Source organism: Chiloscyllium plagiosum, chromosome 20 (assembly GCF_004010195.1).
Source record: "Chiloscyllium plagiosum isolate BGI_BamShark_2017 chromosome 20, ASM401019v2, whole genome shotgun sequence".
NCBI classification, from domain to species: Eukaryota; Metazoa; Chordata; class Chondrichthyes; order Orectolobiformes; family Hemiscylliidae; genus Chiloscyllium; species Chiloscyllium plagiosum.
This window is the reverse complement of record NC_057729.1, coordinates 8,620,569-8,643,972: the sequence shown is the minus strand read 5'-3', so window position 1 is coordinate 8,643,972 and position 23,404 is coordinate 8,620,569. Positions and strand designations below refer to the sequence as shown.

At 41.8% G+C, this 23,404-nt stretch overlaps 1 protein-coding gene across 2 annotated transcripts; it reads left to right on the top strand.

Annotated features, from left to right (window-relative positions):
* The first annotated feature begins 2,483 nt into the window (after window positions 1–2,483).
* Window positions 2,484–15,867, top strand: LOC122560009 (troponin C, skeletal muscle-like). Of its 2 annotated transcripts, none has more exons than XM_043710159.1 (6): window positions 2,484–2,502; window positions 10,682–10,739; window positions 12,840–12,983; window positions 13,102–13,216; window positions 15,192–15,328; window positions 15,419–15,867. In XM_043710159.1, exons 1-6 carry the CDS (start codon window positions 2,500–2,502, stop codon window positions 15,448–15,450), a joined length of 489 nt encoding a protein of 162 aa, XP_043566094.1. In that variant the 5' UTR covers window positions 2,484–2,499; the 3' UTR covers window positions 15,451–15,867. The 2 variants fall into 2 exon arrangements, with proteins under 2 accessions (XP_043566094.1, XP_043566095.1); XM_043710160.1 differs by lacking the exon at window positions 2,484–2,502 and adding an exon at window positions 4,650–4,738.
* The last annotated feature ends 7,537 nt before the right edge of the window (window positions 15,868–23,404 follow it).

Below are 23,404 nucleotides of genomic sequence, written 5' to 3'. Positions count from 1 at the left end.
CCCAATATGTACAAATACACCCATAAAAGGGACACTTCTATCTGAGAGGCTATTGGTAATTTTTTTTTCATTTAGATTTGTAAATGTCAATGTACAAAATGCAACAATTACATAACTAAAATTTCTTCTGATCTTTTAAACAAGTAATAAAAGCACAGACAATCCATGTATATGTATGCAAAGTGACTTGAACTGCTGATTGATATGAAGTAAACCATTAAAGTGTTAACTCCCCATCCCTAATTTGTTATGTCCATTGTACTTGGATGTTTTATGTACATAACTACTGAACACCTTGGTGTTATGTTCTGTCTTGGGAATCCCAGAAGGACCAAAAGAACACTTTCTGCAGACTGCAGTATTAAATCTGTATCTAAAACTATATTTTAAACGAATTTTTGAATGATGGACAATTCCATTCAGACCATCCAAGACTTGATATTTTATGCAATCATCCACAATTTCAATACTGTATTAAATTCAGAGAATTCAGTTGATATCTTGTAAGAAAAAAAATCAATACAAAGAAAGACTTCAGCTAATTCTGAAAAATAAAATGATAATTTGTAAAACATAAATCCAAGCAACATATTTTACCAATTATATAATGGGCATGTTATCCTTAACCACTACCATTTCCAATCACCCCCGCCCCCACAGACACACAAACACAAAAGTACATTCCATCCCATACCTCCGACAGTTTCAAGTTTCAGTACTATTCTCTGCAAAATCTTATTTCTATATTGTAAAAAAAAATTCCTTACTTTGGTGTTAGCTAAGGTTCAGTTAGTAGTACATTCATCTTTTTAACAAAAGGTTCGGGGTTCAAATCTCATTTCAGATTCTTATCATTAAAAGAAAATCAAATTTGTACCCCAGTGCAATGTTTGAGAGGAGGTTGTTCTCTTTCAGATGAAATACTACACTAAGACACTGTATTCTCTGCAAAACCTTATTTCTATATTGTAAAAAAACTTTCCTTACTTTGGTGTTAGCTAAGGTTCAGTTAGTAGTACATTCATCTTTTTATCAAAAGGTTCTGGGTTCAAATCTCATTTCAGATTCTTATCATTAAAAGAAAATCAAATTTGTACCCCAGTGCAATGTTTGAGAGGAGGTTGTTCTCTTTCAGATGAAATACTACACTAAGACACTGACTGCCACCTCCAGTGAATGTATGAGCCCTATTGCTTTGTTGTGAAGAGCAGGGGAAATAGCTCCAGTATTTATACCACCATCAAAATCACAAAGAGAAAACATTATCTTCTCACTATCTTCTTGCTAGTGGAATTTCTACAAGCTGGAAGCCAGGTTTCCCACATCACAACAGTGAATGTGCTTCCAAAGTACTGTACACCAATTGACTGTAAGGTATTTTGGGAAGTAATGTGCGATATCAATGCACGTTTTATTTTTATTTGTTGAAGGCAATTAGAGCAATGCTGCAAATGATTATTTAACCTTCGTCATTAAGGTATCTTTCCAGCACTTACGTAGCATTTTCCGAGGATTGGGCTGTTCTATTCGCACCTACTCACCCTGAATTCTTGCTTCACTTCATGCTGAGTAAGAATCGGGTTTCGCGTGTATTTGGATACTGTTTGACCTGTCCTGAATCTGACGGTGTACCTGCTTCATTAAACATGCCGATTTCGTGACAGCGGGACCTGAAACTCAGTCTCATTCTTCGCACGTTCTGCCAGAGCCACTCAGAGTTCCGAGCAGTTCCTGGCTTCCCGTGGCCGGAGCATTTTATCTTGACGTATTTGCAGGAAGGCAATTAAAATTCCTTCAATTAACACAGGCAATCATAGGCGACCGCGAGCTGAGTGGGTATGAACCACCCGGAGGAAATTTAAAGGTTAAACCCGGAATGGTCTCTTGAAAAGGACTCTCTCCAGCTTTGAAAATTGTTAATGGAATAAAAGATCGGAAGTGTTGATTTGCCTTTTCAAATGCTGCTATTTCCAGGATTTAGTTTCAGTGAATAAGCGTGTCATTGAGGTATTTGGCTGAAACACCAGCGATTGAAAAGGGACCCGAAGTTGTGCCGATAGTATCTTGGTACCATGACCAAGACGATGCTGAGACATTTTAAAATGGGTACAGGGCTCCACGCGGACCCAGGAAGAGCTATTACCATTAAACGCTTGCAGTTAAATGACCACGGACATTTAATTAACAATCTGGATTTATCGCATACCTGAGCTGCCTTGGAATTTGACTTGAATCAGACCCTTTATATAGCTTGTTTTGGACAGAGACCTCCCTCGTTCGGTTGTAAAAAGAGGACACGTGCCCAGCTCGCAATCTCACTATTGGCTTTTCTGCAAGCAAGGTCAGAGATGCTGAAATCTCACTGGATATTCGGCCAATTAAAGAAAGAGGACAAGTTAAAAGCTGAGGGGGAAAAAGATTCGCTTTCTAGTAGGAGTTGTGGAAGAGAGGCGTTTCAATTAAATCTGAGTTTCTGTGGCGCCCTAATAAGCCAGGACAATGGTAAGCATGCACATTAAATTCATGTTTCCAATGTGTTGTTTCATTAATTCCAGCGTCATGCCGATATCATCCCGCTTCGCTCCTGTAGCGCATATAATAAGATAGAGTAAGATATATGTAGAGATTTAAATCGGTGAACAATGTCTCCGTGCACAATTCGAGATGTCCAAATTGCTTTTTTTTAAAGTTCAACAGCTACTTTAAAATAAAAGTGGAAAGTACATTGTAACCAAACGAAGCCAAAAAAAAAAGTAACGGTAGACAGTATTTGGTGTCGCGCGCCTTCAGCAACAAAACCATATTACCTGCAGCCTGGTTCCGGAGAACGAGCAAATGCGACAGCAAGAGGAACTCACGGCGACAATTCAACGAAGTAGCCTGTATATTGCTATGGGGTTTTGGTTTTGGAGTGGAAAACGATAGTCATGCACATGCACATAGTCATGGTACAGGATGCTTGCAAAATGAAGAAAATGCACAATATGCATTTCGAACTTTTAAAAAAGCAAAATACATTTTAAAAGATCAGAGATATAACTATCTGGTATTAAAAGGGAAATTTATTTAAGGATATGCTTTTGCTAACATCATTTGCCAGTGAAAACGCCAGGTGCTACCAGAGAAAACAAAATAAATCTCCAGATTACTACAGCTCGAGAATCAACGTTGCTACTTTCGCCGCCTTAACTAAAACACACACAAATAACCAAGCAAAAAGATGGTAAAGAGTAAGAGATTGCTTCCCGTTTTTGTGTTTCTCTCTGAATTTCCCTGTGAATTGTGAGCATGGTTCTTCAAGAGCTCTCGCCAGCCTCTAGTACATGCAAGAGGGAAGGAAACAGATAAAAAGTGGAAGATTCGCGTTATAAATAGAGTGAAATGTGGGCTCCTTCACTTACGAGGCACATTCCTCTGGCTAAAGTTTCTGGATGAAAGCCCTTGCTCATCAGGGAGGTTCGAGTTTTCCGCCTTCTCGACCTTTAGTGGGCTTGCAGATTTGGAAATGTTTGCAGAGAAGCACGAGGAGAAACGCCGCTCATGTGTATGTGTAACATATGGGGCGTGTTGCAGAGTCACCCGACGCTCTCAAAGTGAACAATTCCATGCAAACTGCCGCCAAGTTTAGATGACCGTGTGCGTGCAAAACTTCCAACTCAAAATAAAACCTATTGACAATCGCGTTTATTTGTAGGACACGCATTGAAATGATTATTTGCATCGTGGGCTTTGGCTGCTTCTGTTGAATGAATGCAGTCAGGTATTTAAACCACTCACGGTGATGGGGTATCGAGTGAAACATGCGAGTACAGCCAAGCGTTCTCAATTTGCTGATGACTTCAAACTCCACGCTCTCTCCCGACTAAATTAAACCTCTGATAGGAGGAGTCTCCAAATAAGACTGATTTCCCTATTTTGGAAAGAACTCCTTCAAGCAGTTAAAAATATCTCACCTTCTCTTCCATCAAGGATTTCTCGACCATGCCAATCACGTATCTCCCCTCAGTGATAACTACTGCCACCCAGTGATGTCTCAGATTCGGCCTGGAGTCTAACTGGAACGATTCAGATTTTGACCCTTTCACCTCAATAATAAAAACGGGGGCACTTTAAACATTCAAACATAGACGTGCAATAGACTTTTTGTGTTTTTATAAATAAACCTCTTACCCAATACTCTGGCTTTAAAATATTACACGTCAGCTAACCAATTTCAAATATTCTGCATCTGTCACAAAATGTCACCGTTATAGGCCTGCAAACTAACGAAACCTTATTGTTTTATTCAACACGATGCTCAAAAGCGGTTTTAACCCAACTCGCTAATGGGCTCGAAACCCGCACAACCAGACGAGACGCGACTTGTGACTTTTGCCCAATATTCTCCATTAATACCAATAGTACAGAACCGGGCGCTGTCAAAAATCGGCGTTGCAACTGATTATGCCCGTTTCTAAAGAATAGGTTAAAATCACCCTGACTCTCTCGCCGCCCCTCAAATCAGCAGTGGGTGATCCGGATGTTTTCCGTTTCACCTTTTGCTTCCTGAACATATTTTTTGCCCGGTCAGCAAATACGCCCTCAACCCCCCTCCCCACTCTTCTTACCGCGATCTGATTTGCTGCTGGAGAAAGCCGACGTCGGCTGGATTACTGAGGTAAATTTACAGACCAAGTGACATTCATACTCTCGCCGCCGCTGAAGTCAGGAGTAGAGGTTGTCAAAAAAAAAAGCCGAGGTAAGAAACGTTCGTTTCAACCAGCGTACATCAAAATCAGCTGAACTAGGGTGGGAATAAAGTGCATGGGTGGTCTTTATTGTAACATTTTGATGAAATGTGCACCCTTCTTTCTGCCTTTGAGGTTATTTGCAATGCTTTTCACTCTGCAGAGAATATCACTCTCCTGTAGCTAGCTAAGTCATTGCATCTCCCTAACATGCTCTGTCTATTTGAAACCAGTAGCGGGAAGTGGCAAGCTTTGCAAAGTCGTGAATTATCGATAGGTCTCATGAACGTGCTGTTTTGTGCATCCTGACTGGTGTAAATTGAGCGAGGATTAAGCTGGAGTACGAGATGCTTTGGATTTCAGTGCCCACTTGACCAGCCTGCCAATTACTCCAATGGTGCCTTTGCTTTTAGACAGAACATTTCCAATCTATTCCAATTCGGCTACTATCTTGAAATCCATGCTCAACGAAGCAGAAATGTGATAGAATTATTTTGTTTTGTTTATTTAGAATCGGAGACTTGAGATGAGGAAAACATGAGAGGGTCATATGAAAATACTCAAATGTTCTGACAAGTTCTGGTATCATTTATTCACATCATTTCTCTTCTAGCGGTAATTAATTTGTTCAAATTCGTTGTTTTCCCAAATAACCTGTTACGCACTTTAGGTGAGGTTGCAAGAATGAGACTGTAGGCATCCCCAAAGTGTTGTTTGGACAGAGATCGTGGATTTTGACCCATTCACGTTGATGGAGCTGTTCCAAATCAGGATGGTGTTGCCTTGGAGGGGACTTTGCAAATGGTGTTGCGATGTATCTGCTGTACTTATTCTTCTGGGTGGCACAAGTCGTGAATTTTGGAAGTGCTGTTGGTGAGACCCTGAAGGTCATTTTGGAAATGCTACGCTCTGCTGCCAGTGTGCACTGATGGTGACAGTGGCAAACGTGGTGACAACCATCCCTGCTGCTTTGTCGGAGATAGTGTCAAGCTTCTTTTGGAGCTGCACTCATCCAGGCAGGAGGAGAGTATCCCATCACACTCCTGACTTTGAAATGGTGGAGGGACTTTTGGGAAGACAGGACTTGAGTTATTCACTGCAGAATTCCCAGATTCTGACTTGGCCTCATAGCCACAGCGCTTACATGGCTAATCCAGTTCGGCTTCTGGCCACTGGTAATTCTTTGGATGTTGATAGCGGTCAATTCAGTGATGGCTATATCACTGAATATCAAAAGGATATGGTTACATTCCCTCTTGTTGAAAATGGTAATTATTGGTAGAGTGTGGTGTAAATGTTACTTGTCAGCTGAAGCCTGAATATTGTCCAAGTGTTGATGTATATTGACACAGTATCTGAGAAGTTGAAGTGCAGATTAACAATTAACTAATTGAATGAAGAAGCAGGCTCCAGGGACTCAATGGTGTCCTGCTGTTTCTATAATTCAATTGTACAAGACATCACTATCTTTTACATGCTTCCTTAATGACGATTTTGTGATGTTAAACCTGATTGTAATTTCCCTTTCTTGCGAACATTGTACATAAACTGGAGATTCGGTCCATTCATTTCCTAGCAGTTAGATAAAATTGTCACAGGCCAGTGAACTTCAAAAAGGTATTCCCAGTCTTGAAGGGAAGAAGAATACTGGGGAAGTGCGATGTATTTCCATAACTCATTGCCCATAAACAGCAATGTTAAAAGGAAGTAGTAAGGGATCAAATCCTTACCACTAACTAAACTGATTTAAGAATGAGTGGGGTCATTCTTTTTCCATGGTTGAAAATAGTAGGTTTACTGTTGAGTACAAACTCAACTGGATCAGTTTCATAGATGTCATGACTCCTGCTCGAGCAAGTGATTCTAGTCCTGACTCCACAAAGCTGTTTCCTTACTTAGAAAGGAAGAGTGTGATGGTATATTTTCCATTTGCTGGGATGAATGTTCCTATAACACCCTCTACTGGATACATTGTAGACACTCATATTGGCTCGCAAACCTGCAATTTTTACCAGCCCGAAAGACAAGAACAGCAATTACATGGGCACACTATCACCCCCAAATCATAGCATTCTAATTTGGACGTATAACACTGGTTGGTCGGTAAATGAGCAGAAATCCCCTACATAACAACAATGTGGGCATGCACTCAGCCAATAAACATTATCTTCTCACATGCAACTCCGGCTGGGCTTTAAAAGATGTGTCTGGAAATGCTCATATTGCCTAAAATGACTGTTTAAATCTTATTACTGAAGGTAATGTAACGTAAAGCTGTCAGTTAAACTCCTGTACTATCTTTAATTATCTTTTCGGTCGGCTTTTTGACTTAAAGTTCAGCAAGCACGGAAACACTTTGGTTTTGGCTGGAATTAGGCCAGCATAATGTAATACATAACAGCTGGCTGTGTCCTGAGATTGCCTAAAGGAGAGAGAAGAGTTTAAGATGAGACCTTTAAAAGGTTACAAGATGCAACTTAATGACCTGTACTAAATTTAGTGGCAACCTTTTGAGATTGCTCTGTTGGAATAACCATTTATAGGAAGATAGTCTGTTTGACTCTAGTTATACACTACATAAGTGGATTAGAACGGATCAGGGTTATTATTGCTACTAAGTTCTAATAGCACTGCCTGAGCAATTGGAAAGCTGGTTCTAGGTGGTAGATGTTGTGCAAGTTGTGATCATTAGCATCGCGGTTCAATCATAAACGTCTCAATCTGTATAAACCCTGAGTGAGGTGAGAAATTTTAGGAGTCGACGGAATTCTTTTTGTAAGTAATATACCCGGCGAATTATAAAGCATTTGAGGAACACCTTAAGACCCGACCAAATATGATGACGGGAAGGTTTTTCCTTGTCCCCAGCAATGCACCCAACAGCTATAACTGTAGCTTGCTCTGACCCGAGACTTATTTTGACTTTTGTAAACCTGCACGTCACCCTGATGGAAACTTCGCTGGTATAATTGCATTCTTACACAGAATGTCAACGTTTGGCTTCTGTGGCTGTTGGGACAGATAATATTAAGTTGGAGAGGGTTCAGAAGAGGTTTACCAGGGTGTTGCCCGGTATGAAAGGCTCGAGTTAGAAAGGCTGGATAGGCTGGGACTTCTTTCACTTGATAGGAGGTTGATAGTTGACCTTATAGAAGTTTATAAAATCATGTGGGGATAGCGTTAATGGTAGGGGTCTATTCCCTAAGATGGGGTATTTCAAAATTAGGGAGCACATTTTCAAGATTTTAAAATGACATGAGGGGCAAATGCTTTATCCACAGTAGTTCGCGGCTGAAATGAACATCGCGAGGAAATGGTAGACTTGGGTCCAATTACAACGTTTAAAAAAAACATTTGGATGAGTGCATGAACAGGAAAGGTTTGGAGGGATAAGGGCAAGGAGCAGGGACTAGTTCAGTTTGGGATTATCTTCAACATGGACTGGTTGGACCGAGGGATCTGTTGCCATGCTGTATGACTGTATGACTTTATGTCTCTATGCCTTCTCTGACACGTTTTGGTGATGAGCTGCATATTCACATTAGATTAAGATGAAGCAGTCAGTTTCTGGTTTTATTTAGAGTTAGTGACGGAGAATGAGCATTGGTATCTTTTGACCCTGATTTTTAAACCTGTTAGTTGCTTGAAGTACTTCTCAGTATAATACCGAGGTAATTAACACATGGAAAGATCTCCCACTACTGAAATAAAATATTTCCTTCTCCCATTTTTAAATAGGGTTCGGAAAAGATTTATAGGGCTGTTGCCAGGGTTGGAGGATTTGAGCTATAGGGAGAGGCTGAATAGGCTGGGGCTGTTTTCGCTGGAGCGTCTGAGGCGGAGGGGTGACCTTACAGAGGTTTACAAAATTATGAGGGGCATGGACAGGATAAATAGACAAAGTCTTTTCCCTGGGGTGGGAGAGTCCAGAACTAGAGGGCATAGGTTTAGGGTGAGAAGGGAAAGAGACCTAAGGGGCAACGTTTTCACGCAGAGAGAGGAAGTGGTGGAGGCTGGTACAATTGCAACACTTAAAGACATTTGGATGGGTATTTGAATAGGAGGGGTTTGGATGGGCCGGGTGTTGGCAGGTAGGACTAGATTAGGTTGAGGTATCTGGTCGGCATGGACGGATTGGACCGAAGGGTCTGTGTCCATGCTGTACATCTCTACGACTCTAAGACTCTATTAATGTCCTGATTTTGGGTATAACCGCTGGCTAAACAGGAACGTAACTTCAAATGTCTGAAGACTCAACAGTGGTAGTTGTTGGTTTACTTTGAGTGTCGACAACATTGCTTGGTTAGACTTCATAAAATCATAGATTCCGTACAGTGTGGAAGCAGATCATTCGACCCATCGAGTCCACACCGTCCCTCCACTTGCCAAATATAATTCCAATATCAATTAGAAAAGAAATAAAAACGCTGCAGGAAAAAAAAGTTTATGTATCGTGGAAAACGAATGAAAAGGCTACAAATTAACACTGCATCATAGTGGGGGAATGGGCTAGCACTGTAACATGGTATTTAGATGAAAGTAACATCATCCGCAAGGTACGGAAACCTCTCAAGATGATCTCAGCCAGCCTGGCTGCTCATTGGCATGAGTGACATTCTGGTTTTGGGTGAGAAAGTTGCCAGGGTCCAAAACGCCCCAAAGTACAAAAAATCTACCATAAGTCGGGGATACAGTTGAAAGGATTGCCTTAAGACCTTCTTGGGAGCAAAAGAGACATGCCCAGTATCAAGGATATTCTTATCCCAAGAAGGATCTGCATTTAAGAAAACACAAGTTGGGTGGCGAAAATAGGAGGGCGTTTGATTCAGACTAAATTTTCGCCGGGGATTGCACTCTGACAAAGGATACGTGATGGCTATTTCTCCCACATCAATGGATTGGATACTATAGATTACTGTCTGTTTGGGAGAAGGTAGTTGGAATGCTTTAATGGTTAGCATTGTCTAACTAAACGCCCCAGGAAGAACAATGCTTCCAATAAGGAGGCTATTACCCTGCGTTTATCTAATTGCTGCCCCAACATCAGTTAACAGAACTATGTCGGGAAATTGCCCCTCAAAGAACGGTAGGAACGGATGAATGCAACATTGAGTCCACTTGCTGACTAGGGCTCGCGACGGACCTGGATGGAATTAAGATACGGATCAGTTATGGGTTAAGGTGAACGCCAAACACAGCAACTTGCTCGAGGGGCTGAACTGTCTCTTTCTGATTTTGTTCGGCTGGACCTCTGAAATATAAAGGATAAAGAAACAACAATCGTGACTCCTCAGCAGGTCTCATCACTACCTTTCCAAACTGAAGGCGCCCTTGCATGTCTCGGGTTGGGTCAAAATTTGAACGTTATCGGATTGCTGTTTTGAGGCTGTAGGCAGCACAGTGTGTGAGACATTGGGGACGGAGAATGCGCCGGTTATAGGCTGGGGATGCTGGATGTCACCTCACCTACAATGGTGAGGTCCGACTTGGTCAACGTTGGCAACTTTTCTACCGACCACTACACAAAGGCAACGCAGAGGAATTATCAGCGCGGCCTCTGCTATAGGTGCCTTTTAGAGGCATCGATATTTTCAAATCAATCTGTTCAGCTCTGTTAAGACACACCTCTGAAATAGGTGGGACTTGAAGCCGGATCACCTGGCTCAGACACTACCACTTTGCCACAAGAGGCCTCAAAAGACAACATTGATGTCACTTGAGCATATCCACAAAGGCTGGAGATTGTTTCTCTGATGCACTGGCCCCTCTAAGCAGCGGGGTGGTTTCAGACAGCAGCTAAAAGGTTGAAGAGGCCGAGCACGGGTTTGATTCCTATCTTGCTGGGAAGCTCCCTGTATAGGCAGTCTTTTGTTTTCCCAGCGGGAAAAGTCTGAATTGTATTTGCGTGGCCACTTCTATAGGCAATTTACTAAACTAGATATTTTCTCTTGCAGCCAATGACAGAACAACAAGCAGACGCGAGGTCTTACCTCAGCGAGGAAATGATCGCTGGTGAGTGCAGGAAGGTTATCCCACCGATGGAGTGGTGTAACACTCAGGGGTGACTCAAAATATATATTACACATTTTCAGGGAAGCAGCTGATTATCACATAGACCCCGATTTCATTTCCCGTGTAGGTTATCAACTAAGATTCATTAATTGAAAAGTAGAAAACGTTGAGAGAAATTCAACAGCATCTCGAGGGAGAAAAAAAAAATAGATTTGTTATTTCGAGTCCAGTCCAAGAGTCCAAAGAGTCACTGTTAACTCTATGGTTTTCTTTTTACAGACGCTGCCAGACTTCTGATATCAGTTTCCCCTGTCTTCCATTGTATCACAGATCTTTCTTATGCCCTTGTTCAATTCCTTCTTGCACAAAACCTAATACAATTCTAACCTCTCTCTGTTGGGAAGAAATGTCACAGGCCTGAAACATTGACTCAGTTTCTACTAGACATTCTATCCTGATGAGGTTTTTTCTTGAATAAGGGTTTTCTGTTTTTGAATCAGTCTTGTTGAAATTAATGCACACACTTGTTACCTTTATTGATTCTGGGCATGAGCAGTGGATCAGGGACTGGACTTTCACCTCCGAGTCATAATGTTATAGCTTTAAATTCTATTCTAGGACTTTGAGCTCATAACCAAGTTAATATTTCAGGTCAGTACAGAGAAAATGCTGGTCTGTCAATTAAAAATTGGCAAATATATACAGTGACTCTACTCACTAAAGAGTAAAGTTATACATTCCAATGTCCTTATCAATATTTATCCTCTATCAATATCTCTAAATAGGGATATATGACCATTATCTCATCGCTATCTGTAGGTTTTTGCTGTGCCACAATTGGTTGCTACATTACAATATTCACTTTATTGTATCCTGTAAAATCAATTTTTTGATCTAAAACTATTAGCCCGAATATTAGTGGCACACAATTCCACTTAATGTGGTACACCTTATAACATGGCCAAGCAACAGGACATACACAGAATGACCCTGGTTGCTTAAAAGTCCCACTAACCAGACAGGACAAGAGGCCAACTCATCTCATATCAAATAGAGAATGAAGATGTGGGCTGATGCGTCATCATTGTTTTACCTCAGTTTGAGAATGACATTTACGCAAGATGGGAAGCTTCTGCCTTAAGTCTTCATGATTCTAATCACATCATTCTCAACCAATAGACCTTTGAACACTTGAGGCAGGGTCTGCCTAAAGGTAATGGATCCTGAATATTGTGTATGAGTTTTGTATGTAGTTTAAATTTGTGATCACGCAACACCAGGTTATAGTCCAACAGGTTTGTTTGGGAGTACTAGCTTTTGGAGCAATGCTCCTTCATCAGGTAGCTCAAGGGGCAGAATCACAAGACAGAATTTATGGCAAAAGATCACAGTGTCATGCATGCAACTAATACAATATATTGAACAAAGCTAGATTAATATTAGATTGCTAGATTGCAGACTGAACAGCAATCTAGGTTTGTTCAATATACCTTATCAGTTGCATGCATGACAATATGACCTTTTGCTATAGATTCTGTGTCTTATGATCCTGCTCCACAGCTACCTGATGAAGGAGCAGCGCTCCAAAAGGTAGTACTTCCAAATAAACCTGTTGGACTATAATCTGATTGCGTGACTTTAGTCCACCTCAGTCCAACACTGGCTCCTCCACATCTTAATTTGTGATGTTATTTCTTCAACTAGCCCTTCTGGAGCAGCCAAGAAAAGTGCAGTAGGTCAAAAGTACTTACACTGATAATTCACATCTTTACTGATTCATACACAGTAGCGAGCCCTCCTTCACTTATGGTTGATCTCTTGGGTTTCTCAATGAGTAGTCAAATCTCAGATTGCAACAGTTCTTATTAACACTCAGATGGCATTTCTACATTGGGATTAAGCTGTAGGATTGAATGGCCGTATCTGTGCTTAAGTACTATGAATTGAGTAGCACAAAATCAGCACTGTCCTTACTTAATCTACATGTGAATGCTTATGCAGAAGATGTCCATATATTGCCTGGCTGAATGCCGACAACTTTCTGAAACAGAACAAACTAAATAATAATATGACAGTAATTACTTAAGTTTCTTATTATAGAGTTTAAGGCCGCATTTGACATGTTTGATGCTGATGGTGGTGGTGACATCAGCACCAGGGAGTTGGGTCAAGTGATGAAAATCTTGGGTCAGAACCCCACCAGAGAAGAGTTGGATGCCATCATTGAGGAAGTGGATGAAGATGGTAAGAAAGCAGTTCTCAACAATACTTAGCAAATTCACTTTTTCAAACATCATTTCATTCTCAAATGTTCATGGCTAATGATAGACTGATCTTATATTTCAATGCGCTCTTAACTTAGGAAGTGGTACCATTGACTTTGAAGAGTTCTTGGTCATGATGGTGAGACAGATGAAAGAGGAGGCGAAAGGAAAGTCTGAAGAAGAGTTGGCAGAATTCTTTCGTGTATTTGATACGTGAGTTTGACATTTAGCTACACTGGTAGAAATATGGCTGTACAGCAATTCCATTTTGAGGCAGTAGTTTCAACAGTGTAAGCATTGTGAAATGAAAGAACTTGGTCAAATGTCAGCACAACAAACAGAAAACCACACCCTCTTGAGACGAAATGTAGCAGAAAGAGTTGGCTAGCTTAGTTGCCTGGATAGCTGCTTTGCAATGCAGAGTGACACAGACAGTGTGGGTTTGATTCCTACACCAGCTGAGCTTACCATGAAGAACTCTTCTTTTCAACTGACTCATGGTAACCCTCAGATTAAACTCACTCCCAAACAAAATACTGCAGAAGGTACTTATCTGAAATAATAATAGAAAATCGCAGTAGGTTTAGCACCATCCATAGAGACAGAAAAAAAAGGCTTGTGTTTCGAGTCCAATGTAACTTCTCCAGAACATAAGTGAGGGAGATATACTGAAATATTTGGTGCTAGAAACATTTTGAGCAGAACCAGAAACTGTCAAACCTTATTGAGTTCTTGAGGTGACCAAACAAGTGGATGAGGGTAAAACGGCTGATGTGGTGTATATGGATTTCAGTAAGGCATTTGATAATATTCCTTATGGTAGCCTACCACACAAATACAGAGGCATGGGATTGAGGGTGATTTTGAGGGTGATTTAGCGATTTGGATCAGACATTGGCTAGCTATAAGAACACAGTGAGTGGTGGTTGATGGGAAATGTTCATCCTGGTGTTCATTTACTAGTGGTGTACTGCAAAGATCTGTTTTGATTCCACTGCTGTTTGCCATTTTTATAACTGACCTGGACGAGGGCATAGAAGGATGGGTTAGTACATTTGTGGATGACACTAAGGTTGGTACAGTTGTGGAGAGTGCCAAAAGATTTCGTAGGCTACAGAGGGACATAGATAAGCTGCAGAGTTGGGCTGAGAGGTGGCAAATGAAGTTTAATGCCGAAAAGTGAGGAGATGATTCGCTTTGGAAGGAGTAACAGGAATGCAGAGTACTGGGTGAATGGTAAGATTCTTGGTAGTGCAGATGAGCAGAGAGATTTGGTGTCCATGTACATAGATCCCTCAAAGTTGCCACACAGTTTGATAAGGCTGTTAGGAAGGCATATAACGTATTAGCTTTTATTAGTCTGGGGATCACATTTCGGTACTATGAGGTCATGCTGCAGCTGTACAAAACTTTGGTGCGGTTGTACTTGGAGTATTGCATGCAGTTCTGGTCACCGCACTATAGGAAGGATGTGGAAGCTTTGGATAGGGTTCTGAGGAGATTTGCGTGGTATAGAGGGAAGGTCGTGAGGAAAGGTTGAAGGACTTGAAGCTGTTTTTGTTAGAGAGAAGAAGGTTGAGAGGTGACTTAATTGAAATATATAAGATAATCAGAGGGTTAGATCAGGTGGACAATGAGAGCCTTTTTCCTAGGACAGTGATGGATAGCACGAGGGGACATAGCTTCAAATTGAGGGATGATAGATGTAGGACAGATGTCAGAGGTAGTTTCTTTATTCAGAGTGTAGTATGGGGCATGGAATGCACTGCCTGCAATAATAGTAGACTTGCCAAAATTATGGGCATTTAAATGGTCATTGGATTGGCATATGGATGAGAATGAAATAGTGTAGGTTAGATGGGCTTCAGTTGGTTTCAACATCAAGGGCCAAAGGGCCTGTACTGCTCTGTATTATGTTCTATTGTGGGTGAGTGTGGCATGCTTGGATAGAAAAGGTGACTTTGGACTTAAAGTTTCTGAAGCTCTTTCCTGAGATGTTCATGCATTAAATTTAGATTTGTTGTACCCCTGTGATGAAAATGGATTATGTGATTAAATTGTACAGTGTAACCAGGATAGAATAAAATGAAATTAGATAAATCTGATCTTTTCTCATATACCAACCTCTATTTTGGTGAGATAGTTAGGTTTGGTTTGGATACATTCATACTTTTCTTGCTGACTCTAGGAATTTTGATGGTTTCATCGATCGTGACGAGTTGTTGGCAATCATCAAGTGTGGTGATGAGTGTGTTACAGATGAGGAAGTTGATGAACTGATGAGGGAGGGGGACAGAAACAACGATGGCAAACTTGATTTTGATGGTATGTACAAAAAAAGTTATAATACATTTACTGTTGAGTATTTAGAATATACATGTAAGTTTTCAATCCAATATCTTCTTCACTTTGCAGAATGGGTGAAGATGATGGAGAATGTCCAATAAATGACCAACATTCCTCAGCAACCCATCACTCTTTCTTTTCTGAAAGAAGCATCTTGCACCTCTCCAACACAAAATCAATTGCTCCTATTGTCTTAAGGCTCGGCCCTGCATCCAAGATCATCAAGCATAAATGATGCATTAATTCAACAATTTAGTGAATCGTGTGTTGTTACCTTCCTTCTGTAGCCAACTAATCAGACATCTGATATATACAAGATGGTCGCAAAGAACTCAAATCTGTTAGCCATGACTGGAGCTACACATGAAACATATAGAATTATAGCTACTACAGTTCACTCTTAGTGAGGAAGAAGCAACCTTCTCTGTATGAAACTCTGAATGATTTTGCTACCAGCATAGAACACTGCACAATTTATTCAACACCCTTTCCTAATAAAGTTAATGTCATCTTTTTCAGCAAGTTGCAGTTGCATTTCATTTGGAGAATGTTAATGGATTCTCTGGATTTTAAGTCTCTATTTTCTGCAGGTGACAATGTTCAATTACATCGTTCAAAAGAGATTTATATCTTGAAAACAAAACAATTCGCATTTATGTGGCACACCTTCAAAGTTTGGGAGAAGATTTGTAGCTCGGGTGCTCGTTGTTGTGGTTCTGTTCACCGAGCTGGGAATTTGTGTTGCAGACGTTTCGTCCCCTGTCTAGGTGATATCCTCAGTGCTTGGGAGCCTCCTGTTTAGCGCTTCTGTGATGTTTCCTCTGGCATTTATAGCGATTTGTATCTGCCGCTTCCGGTTGTCAGTTCCAGCTGTTCGCTGCAGTGGCCGGTATATTGGGTCCAGGTCGATGTGCTTATTGATTGAATCTGTGGATGAGTGCCATGCCTCTAGGAATTCCCTGGCAGTTCTCTGTTTGGCTTGTCCTATAATAGTAGTGTTGTCCCAATAGTAGTGGTACAACACTACTATTATAGGACAAGCCAAACAGAGAACAGCCAGGGAATTCCTAGAGGCATGGCACTCATCCACAGATTCAATCAATAAGCACATCGATCTGGAACCAATATACCGGCCACTGCAGCGGACAGCTGGAACTGACAACCGGAAGCGGCAGAGACAACCCACTATAAATACCGGAGGAAACATCACAGAAGCGCATCACAGGAGGCTCCCAAGAACTGAGGATGTCACCTAGACAGGGGACGAAATGTTTGCAACACAAATTCCCAGCTCGGTGAACAGAATCACAACAATGTGGCACACCTATCATGACCACAGGATATCTCAACAGATGTTATAACTAGTAAAGTATTTTTAAAGTGTTATCAGCACTTCATTAAGGAAACACAGTCACCAACCTGCACGCAGCAAACTCCATAAAACTAGATAATCTGTTCTTGTGATGTTGTGAGGAATATATATTGATCTCTCCTGATCTTCTTTTAAATAATGTCCCAGGATACACAGATGGCGGCTGTCATCCAAATGACAAAGTATCTGAGAGTGCAACATTCCCTCAGTATTACACTGGCCTTTTGTCAGCAGGTTTTTATGTCAGTCCCGAAAACACAATTTTGCATTCACAGGCAAGAGTATTCAAACTGAGCCACAGCTGCTCTTGATGAAAGCTCATTCAAATGACTGTTATGAATGAACTATTGTGCAATTAAATTTAATTGTAGAATCTCAACAGTATGGAAGCTGGCTATTCAGCCCATTAAGTCCATAATGACCATTCCAAGTGTGTCCCACCTCCTACCCAATAATACTGCATTTCCCATAGCTAATCCATGTAATCTGCACATCTTTGAACTGTGGGTGGAAATCAGAGGACCCAGAGGAAACTCTTGCAGACAGGGGGATAATGTGCAAACTGCACACAGATTGTTACCCAAGGTTAGAATCACACTCAAGATATCATTATAATTATATGATGCTTCTAATGTCAAATTTGATTGCAAATCAGCAGAAATGTAACTGTTTATCCACAAAGTGTGCGTTAATTAATAAGCGCAAAAATATAACATCTAAGTGGATGACTGGTTTACACAACCCTTCAAATCTTACTCTACTATTCAATTAAACATTGGCAGTATAAAAATGAAAATAACTTAAAGTGAGATTCAATTGTAATACAAAGCAAATGTTCCATGGATTTTGAACTATGAGATTATTAATAATACTTGTAATTTGTTATTTTTACTAATAGCATGGATGATCTGGTGCTGTTTTAGTCAAGAAAAGATGAGCTAGAATATAAGGATGGTTTGATGCAGGTTTATAAAAAAAGAAGAGTTGGTGTGGCGCAGTGGTAGTGCCCCTATCTCTGAACCAGGAGACCTAGGTTTAATTCCTCATGCTCTAGAGTTGTGTCATAACATTTATAAATAGGTTGATTCACAACATCAAGAGCTGCACACATCTGGAGCAGTGGTAGTGTCACTAACTCTGACCCAAAGCGGTAGGGATCAAGTCTCAACTACCCCACATGTGTGTAATAATGTAGTTGGACTGGCTGACTATAAAGAGTTGAGTTCTGGCCCTTGATGAGCTCTGCATGTTACTTGATTTGTAATTTCAACTTTGTTATTTCAACTTTGTGAAGGTTCAAAAAAATAAAGGTTTCTGGGTCTGTTGTGGCACATGTCCGTATGTTTGGATCTTAAAGCCCAGATCAAATCCCTCTTGCACTGGAAAATTACCATATCATGTCAGAACAGGTTAATTTAAAATGTTTAAGAGTTGGGTTCTGTCTGTGAATCATACACACAGAGGCCGTCGTAGACTGCATCCCCTTTTTAGTTATTTGAGAAGATTGTATAATTCTTCTGTTTGTATTTCACCTCCACACTCCTGATCTTTGGGGACAAGTACAAAGTGGGCTGGCAGACAAGTTGAAGGACCTCCATGTGTGCCTGCTTGTGGACATTGTTAAGGTAGTCATTAATAGGCACAAGCCAATAATAGGCTGATAACCATGGAGGTGATTGTAATTGTAGACTGCCAGCATCTCTTTCACAATTAAAATCCATGCCTGGGTTTACCTGGAGAGGAAACATTCAGTGCCGACTGGTACCTTTAAAACATTTCAGGATCGGTGGGCTCCACAGGGGCAAAGGTACACTATTTCACCCTCAAAGATACTTTGATATTTCTCAGAGTTTTCTCTTTGTGATGTCATAGTTCCTGGTTTGTCATGTTTTGCTTTTACTTGAACAGGAAATGCTGGGATCTGCCCCAGTTTGGATGGGGTGTAGGTGGGGTGAGGGAAGGGAGTGGCTAGGATTGGTGGGTTGCTTCTGGACAGGGAAAGAGTCCAGAAGGGAAAGGAGGAAACGGGTCCTTGTGTTAAACTATTGGTTTATAATAAACCACCCACGCCCTCCTCCTCCTCCAGGATTTCCGCTTCCCCGGTCCCCAACGCCTCATCTTCACCATGGACATCCAGTCCCTGTACACCTCCATCCCCCATCACGAAGGACTCAAAGCACTCCGCTTCTTCCTTTCCCGCCGTACCACCCAGTACCCTTCCACCGACACCCTCCTTCGACTGACCGAACTGGTCCTCACCCTGAACAACTTTTCTTTCCAATCCTCCCACTTTCTGCAAACAAAAGGAGTAGCCATGGGCACCCGCATGGGCCCCAGCTATGCCTGCCTCTTCGTAGGGTATGTGGAACAATCCATCTTCCGCAACTACACTGGCCCCACCCCCCATCTTTTCCTTCGCTACATTGATGACTGTATCGGCGCTACCTCGTGCTCCCACGAGGAGGTTGAACAGTTCATCCACTACACCAACACCTTCCACCCCGACCTCAAATTCACCTGGACAGTCTCGGACTCCTCCCTCCCCTTCCTAGACCTTTCTGTTTCTATCTCAGGCGACCGAATCAACACGGACATCTACTACAAACCAACCGACTCCCACAGCTACCTAGACTACACCTCCTCCCATCCTGCCCCCTGTAAAAACGCCATCCCATTCTCCCAATTCCTACGTCTCCGCCGCATCTGCTCCCAGGAGGACCAGTCCAAAATACGTACAACACAGATGGCCTCCATAATCAAGGATCGCAATTCCGCCCCCCCCCGACGTGGTCGACGGTGCCCTCCACCGCATCTCCTCCACTCCCCGCTCCTCCGCCCTTGAGCCCCGCCCCTCCAACCGCCACCAGGACAGAACCCCACTGGTCCTCACCTACCAATCTCCATGTACAGCGCATCATCCGCCGTCACTTCCGCCACCTCCAAACAGACCCCAGCACCAAGGATATATTTCCCTCCCCTCCCCTATCAGCTTTCCGTAGAGACCACTCCCTCCGCGACTCCCTTGTCAGATCCACACCCCCCACCGACCCAACCACCACTCCCGGCACCTTCCCTTGCAACCGCAGGAGGTGCAACACTTGCGCCCACACCTCCCCCCTCACTCCTCTCCAAGGCCCAAAAGGAAACTCCCATATCCGCCACAGATACACCTGCACCTCCACCCACATCATCTACTGCATCCGCTGCAGCCGGTGTGGCCTCCTCTATATTGGGGAGACAGGCCGCCTACTAGCGGAGCGATTCAGAGAGCACCTCTGGGCCACCCGGACGAACCAACCCAACCAACCTGTAGTTGACCTCTCCGCCTCCATCCTACTCCGACCTATCACCCTCACCTTGACCTCTTTCCACCTATCACATTTCCAACGCCCCTCCTCCAAGTCCCTCCTCCCTACCTTTTATCTTCTCCTGCTGAACACTCTCTGCTCATTCCTGAAGAAGGGCCTGTGCCCGAAACGTCGAATCTCCTGTTCCCTGGATGCTGCCTGACCTGCTGTGCTGTTCCAGCAATAAAGTTTCAACAACAATCAATTATAATAAAACACTTGAACATTTCTGTAAGTCTTTTGCTGCATAATTCATTCTATTAATTTCAGAATCTGCCCCATTTGATACCTTTCCCTTTTTATATCAGAACCCTAAGAACATTCTTAGTTCTGTAAGTTGTCAAGATTCTGATCTGATCTCAATTTAAGGGGAACCCATCTCAATGGAATAGCTCAGTCTTTCCCAAATAGAGATCCCAGTGCCCGATGAAGGAAATTCCCCTTTCCTCCCATGACATGCTCTGAGATATGAGGTTAATTCTCAAAGCTGTAGATACGTTCTTTGTCCTTCAAGGTGAAAGTGATCATATTTATCATCAGAGGTGCTTGTTAAGAGTCCACTGGGTACGTATGTCACTGCTAAGGCCAATCTGTACCTGGAAAGTTTGCACATAGAAGGTTCTGTTGCAAGTAGACCAGCAGACTGCAGATTGAGGTTTCAATGAGCTGCTGGCTCAGGAGTCCTTCTCCTTAATTTCCTATCATTTGATATGCGTTTGCTTTTGAAAGAGGCTGCACCATTCTCTTCAACAATAACAACAGCAATAAAAAACAGAAATTGTTGGAAAACCTCAGCTCTTGTAGCACCTTTGGAGAGAAGTCAGAGTCAATGTTTTGGGTCCAGATACCCCTTCTTCAGTACACCATTCTCTTATTTGATTGTGCCAGATCCACTGTATTACATGAAGTTTTCCCAGGACTGGAGTCTAAATCAAAACTTTTAGGTGAAGCTTGTTAAGTGTCCTTGTAATGCTTCTCTTGACCACCCTGAGAATGCAATGCAAACTCAAACTTTCTATAGAGAAGCTGCTTCCTTACCGAATGTAAGGCATTCTGACATTTGTGACTGTCCTAATACGGGGTGGATACTTGGTATGTGTGCTCAGTGACTGGTATTTTGCCCTGCCATCTGCTCATCAGAAGCTTCTGAATGCTGGTCATGTGAAAGCTCCCTTTCGTGGTAATATCAATGTCCAGGTGTCCTTGGAGAGGGAACACATGTCGTTTACTGGTAAGCAAGAAGCTTCTCGAGCTGGTAGGAGAGGAGGGCTGAGGTCTATTATTTCCCACCTACAATGATTTTTTTATTTAACTCTAATTGGCAGTTTTTGTTTCTATTTGAACAAAAAAGAGCAGGACCCTACTGAGCATGCCCAGTACTGAGCTGTCAGCCAGTGTAATCATCCGACAGACAGAACATCATGAAATTTATCCTTGAATCATACACCAATTGACATGTAGCTCAGGTCACGAAGCACAGATTATTAACTTTGAGATTCTGGGCATTATTTCCATTACTAACTCTTCAAACTCATTCACAGTTCAGAACATAATTCCTATTTATCCTTGGATTTGACAATTGGCCATGACCACTGCAGCTTATGACTCACATCCTGTTCGTACACTAATCTAAATAGGTTTATGGCTCTTCTCATCTTCTACGATGTGCCAGGTCTAAAAGATGAGCAGAATGAAAGGGTGGAAAGACAAATATATTTCCCTCATCCCACTCGGATCAATTAGATGTGGATCACAGTCTTGTTGTGAATGCTGTCAATTTGTATTCCCAGAAAGCCTGGCAAAACTATCAGCAACAAAGATAAAGTGAAAGCCATAGATGTGATCTACATGAATTTCTAAAGGTTGTTTGACCAAGGTGCTATGTCAGAGATTATTACAAAAAATAAAAGATCATTGTGAAGAGGGTTACATATTAGCATGGATAGGGATACATTGGCTAACAGCAAGTCAATGCATAAGTTAGTCATTTTCAGGTTGGCAAGCTGTAACCAGGAATGTATCACAGAGATTAGTTGTTTATATCATTATAAATGATTGATGAAGGAAACATTCGCACGCTAAGCATATTAAGGGGTGGCAGAGTGGCTGTTACTTCACAGCACCAGCAACACTAAATCCATCCTTTTGTGACTGTTTGGGCAAAGTTTTCACAATCTCCCTGTGCCTGTATGGGTTTTCACCCATTGTTCTGGTATCCTCCCACAGTCCAAAGATATGCAGATATGATGGATGGGTCATGCTAAATTGTCTGCAGTTTTCAGGCATGTCTAGTGGATTAACCATGGTAAATGCAGGAAAGAGAAAGGTCTGGGTGGGATACATATTCAAGGGTTGGTACAAATGTGATAGGCCAAGTGAGCTCTTTCTACATCATAGGGATGCTGTTATTTGCTGATGGCACAAAGGTAGTTTGGGAAGTAAATTGGAAGGAGAGAATAACGTGTTTACAAAGTGAGAAGGTTAAGTGATTGGGCAACAAATTGGCAGGTGAGTTACAAATTGGACTATTGTCTATTTTGGCAGGAAGAATAGAAAAGCAGGTTATGATTTAAGTGGAGACAGCTTGCAGAATGTATGGGGACAATGAGATCTGGATGCTTTCAAATATGAGTCATTCATGTTGGTATGCAGGTTGAGCAAGAAATTTGGAAGGCAAATGATATGGTTATCTGTTGAAACCTAATAGCGTTTTAAAAAATAATATAATAAAATAACTTGCAGAGAAATCCTTCATGGCATTCAGTTATGAGCTGTGAACTGTGGATAAACTCACAAGAAATCAAACTGGTAGTTAAAAAATAGAGGTCTGTTCAAGGAACCTGAAAAAATAAATCGTGATAGTTTGAATAGCACCCATACAAGAGGAGAGGAGGGCAGGAGGTCTTTAAAATGCATAACAGTAGATAAATCACAAGGACCTAATCAGGTGCATTCCAAAACATTGTGCGAAATTAGGGATGACACTACAGGACGCCTTCCAAAGATATTTGTATCATCACCATTCAGGGGTCAGGTGCAGGAAGACTGAAGAATCGATAATGTTGTGCCATTATTTAAGAAATGCTGCAAGAAACAGCAAGAGAACATCAGACCAATGAGCCCTAACATCAATGGTGGGTAAGTTATTGGAGGAGATTCTGAGAGAGAGGTGTCTCATGCATTTGGAAAGGAAAGGATTGGTGAGAGGTAGTAAGCATGATTTTCTGTGTTGGAAATCATGTCAGACTGACTTGACTGAGTTTTTGGTGAGTTGTCCAAGAAGAGAGATGAAGCCTGAGGAGTAGATGTTGTCTATTTTTTCATGGTCTTTGACAA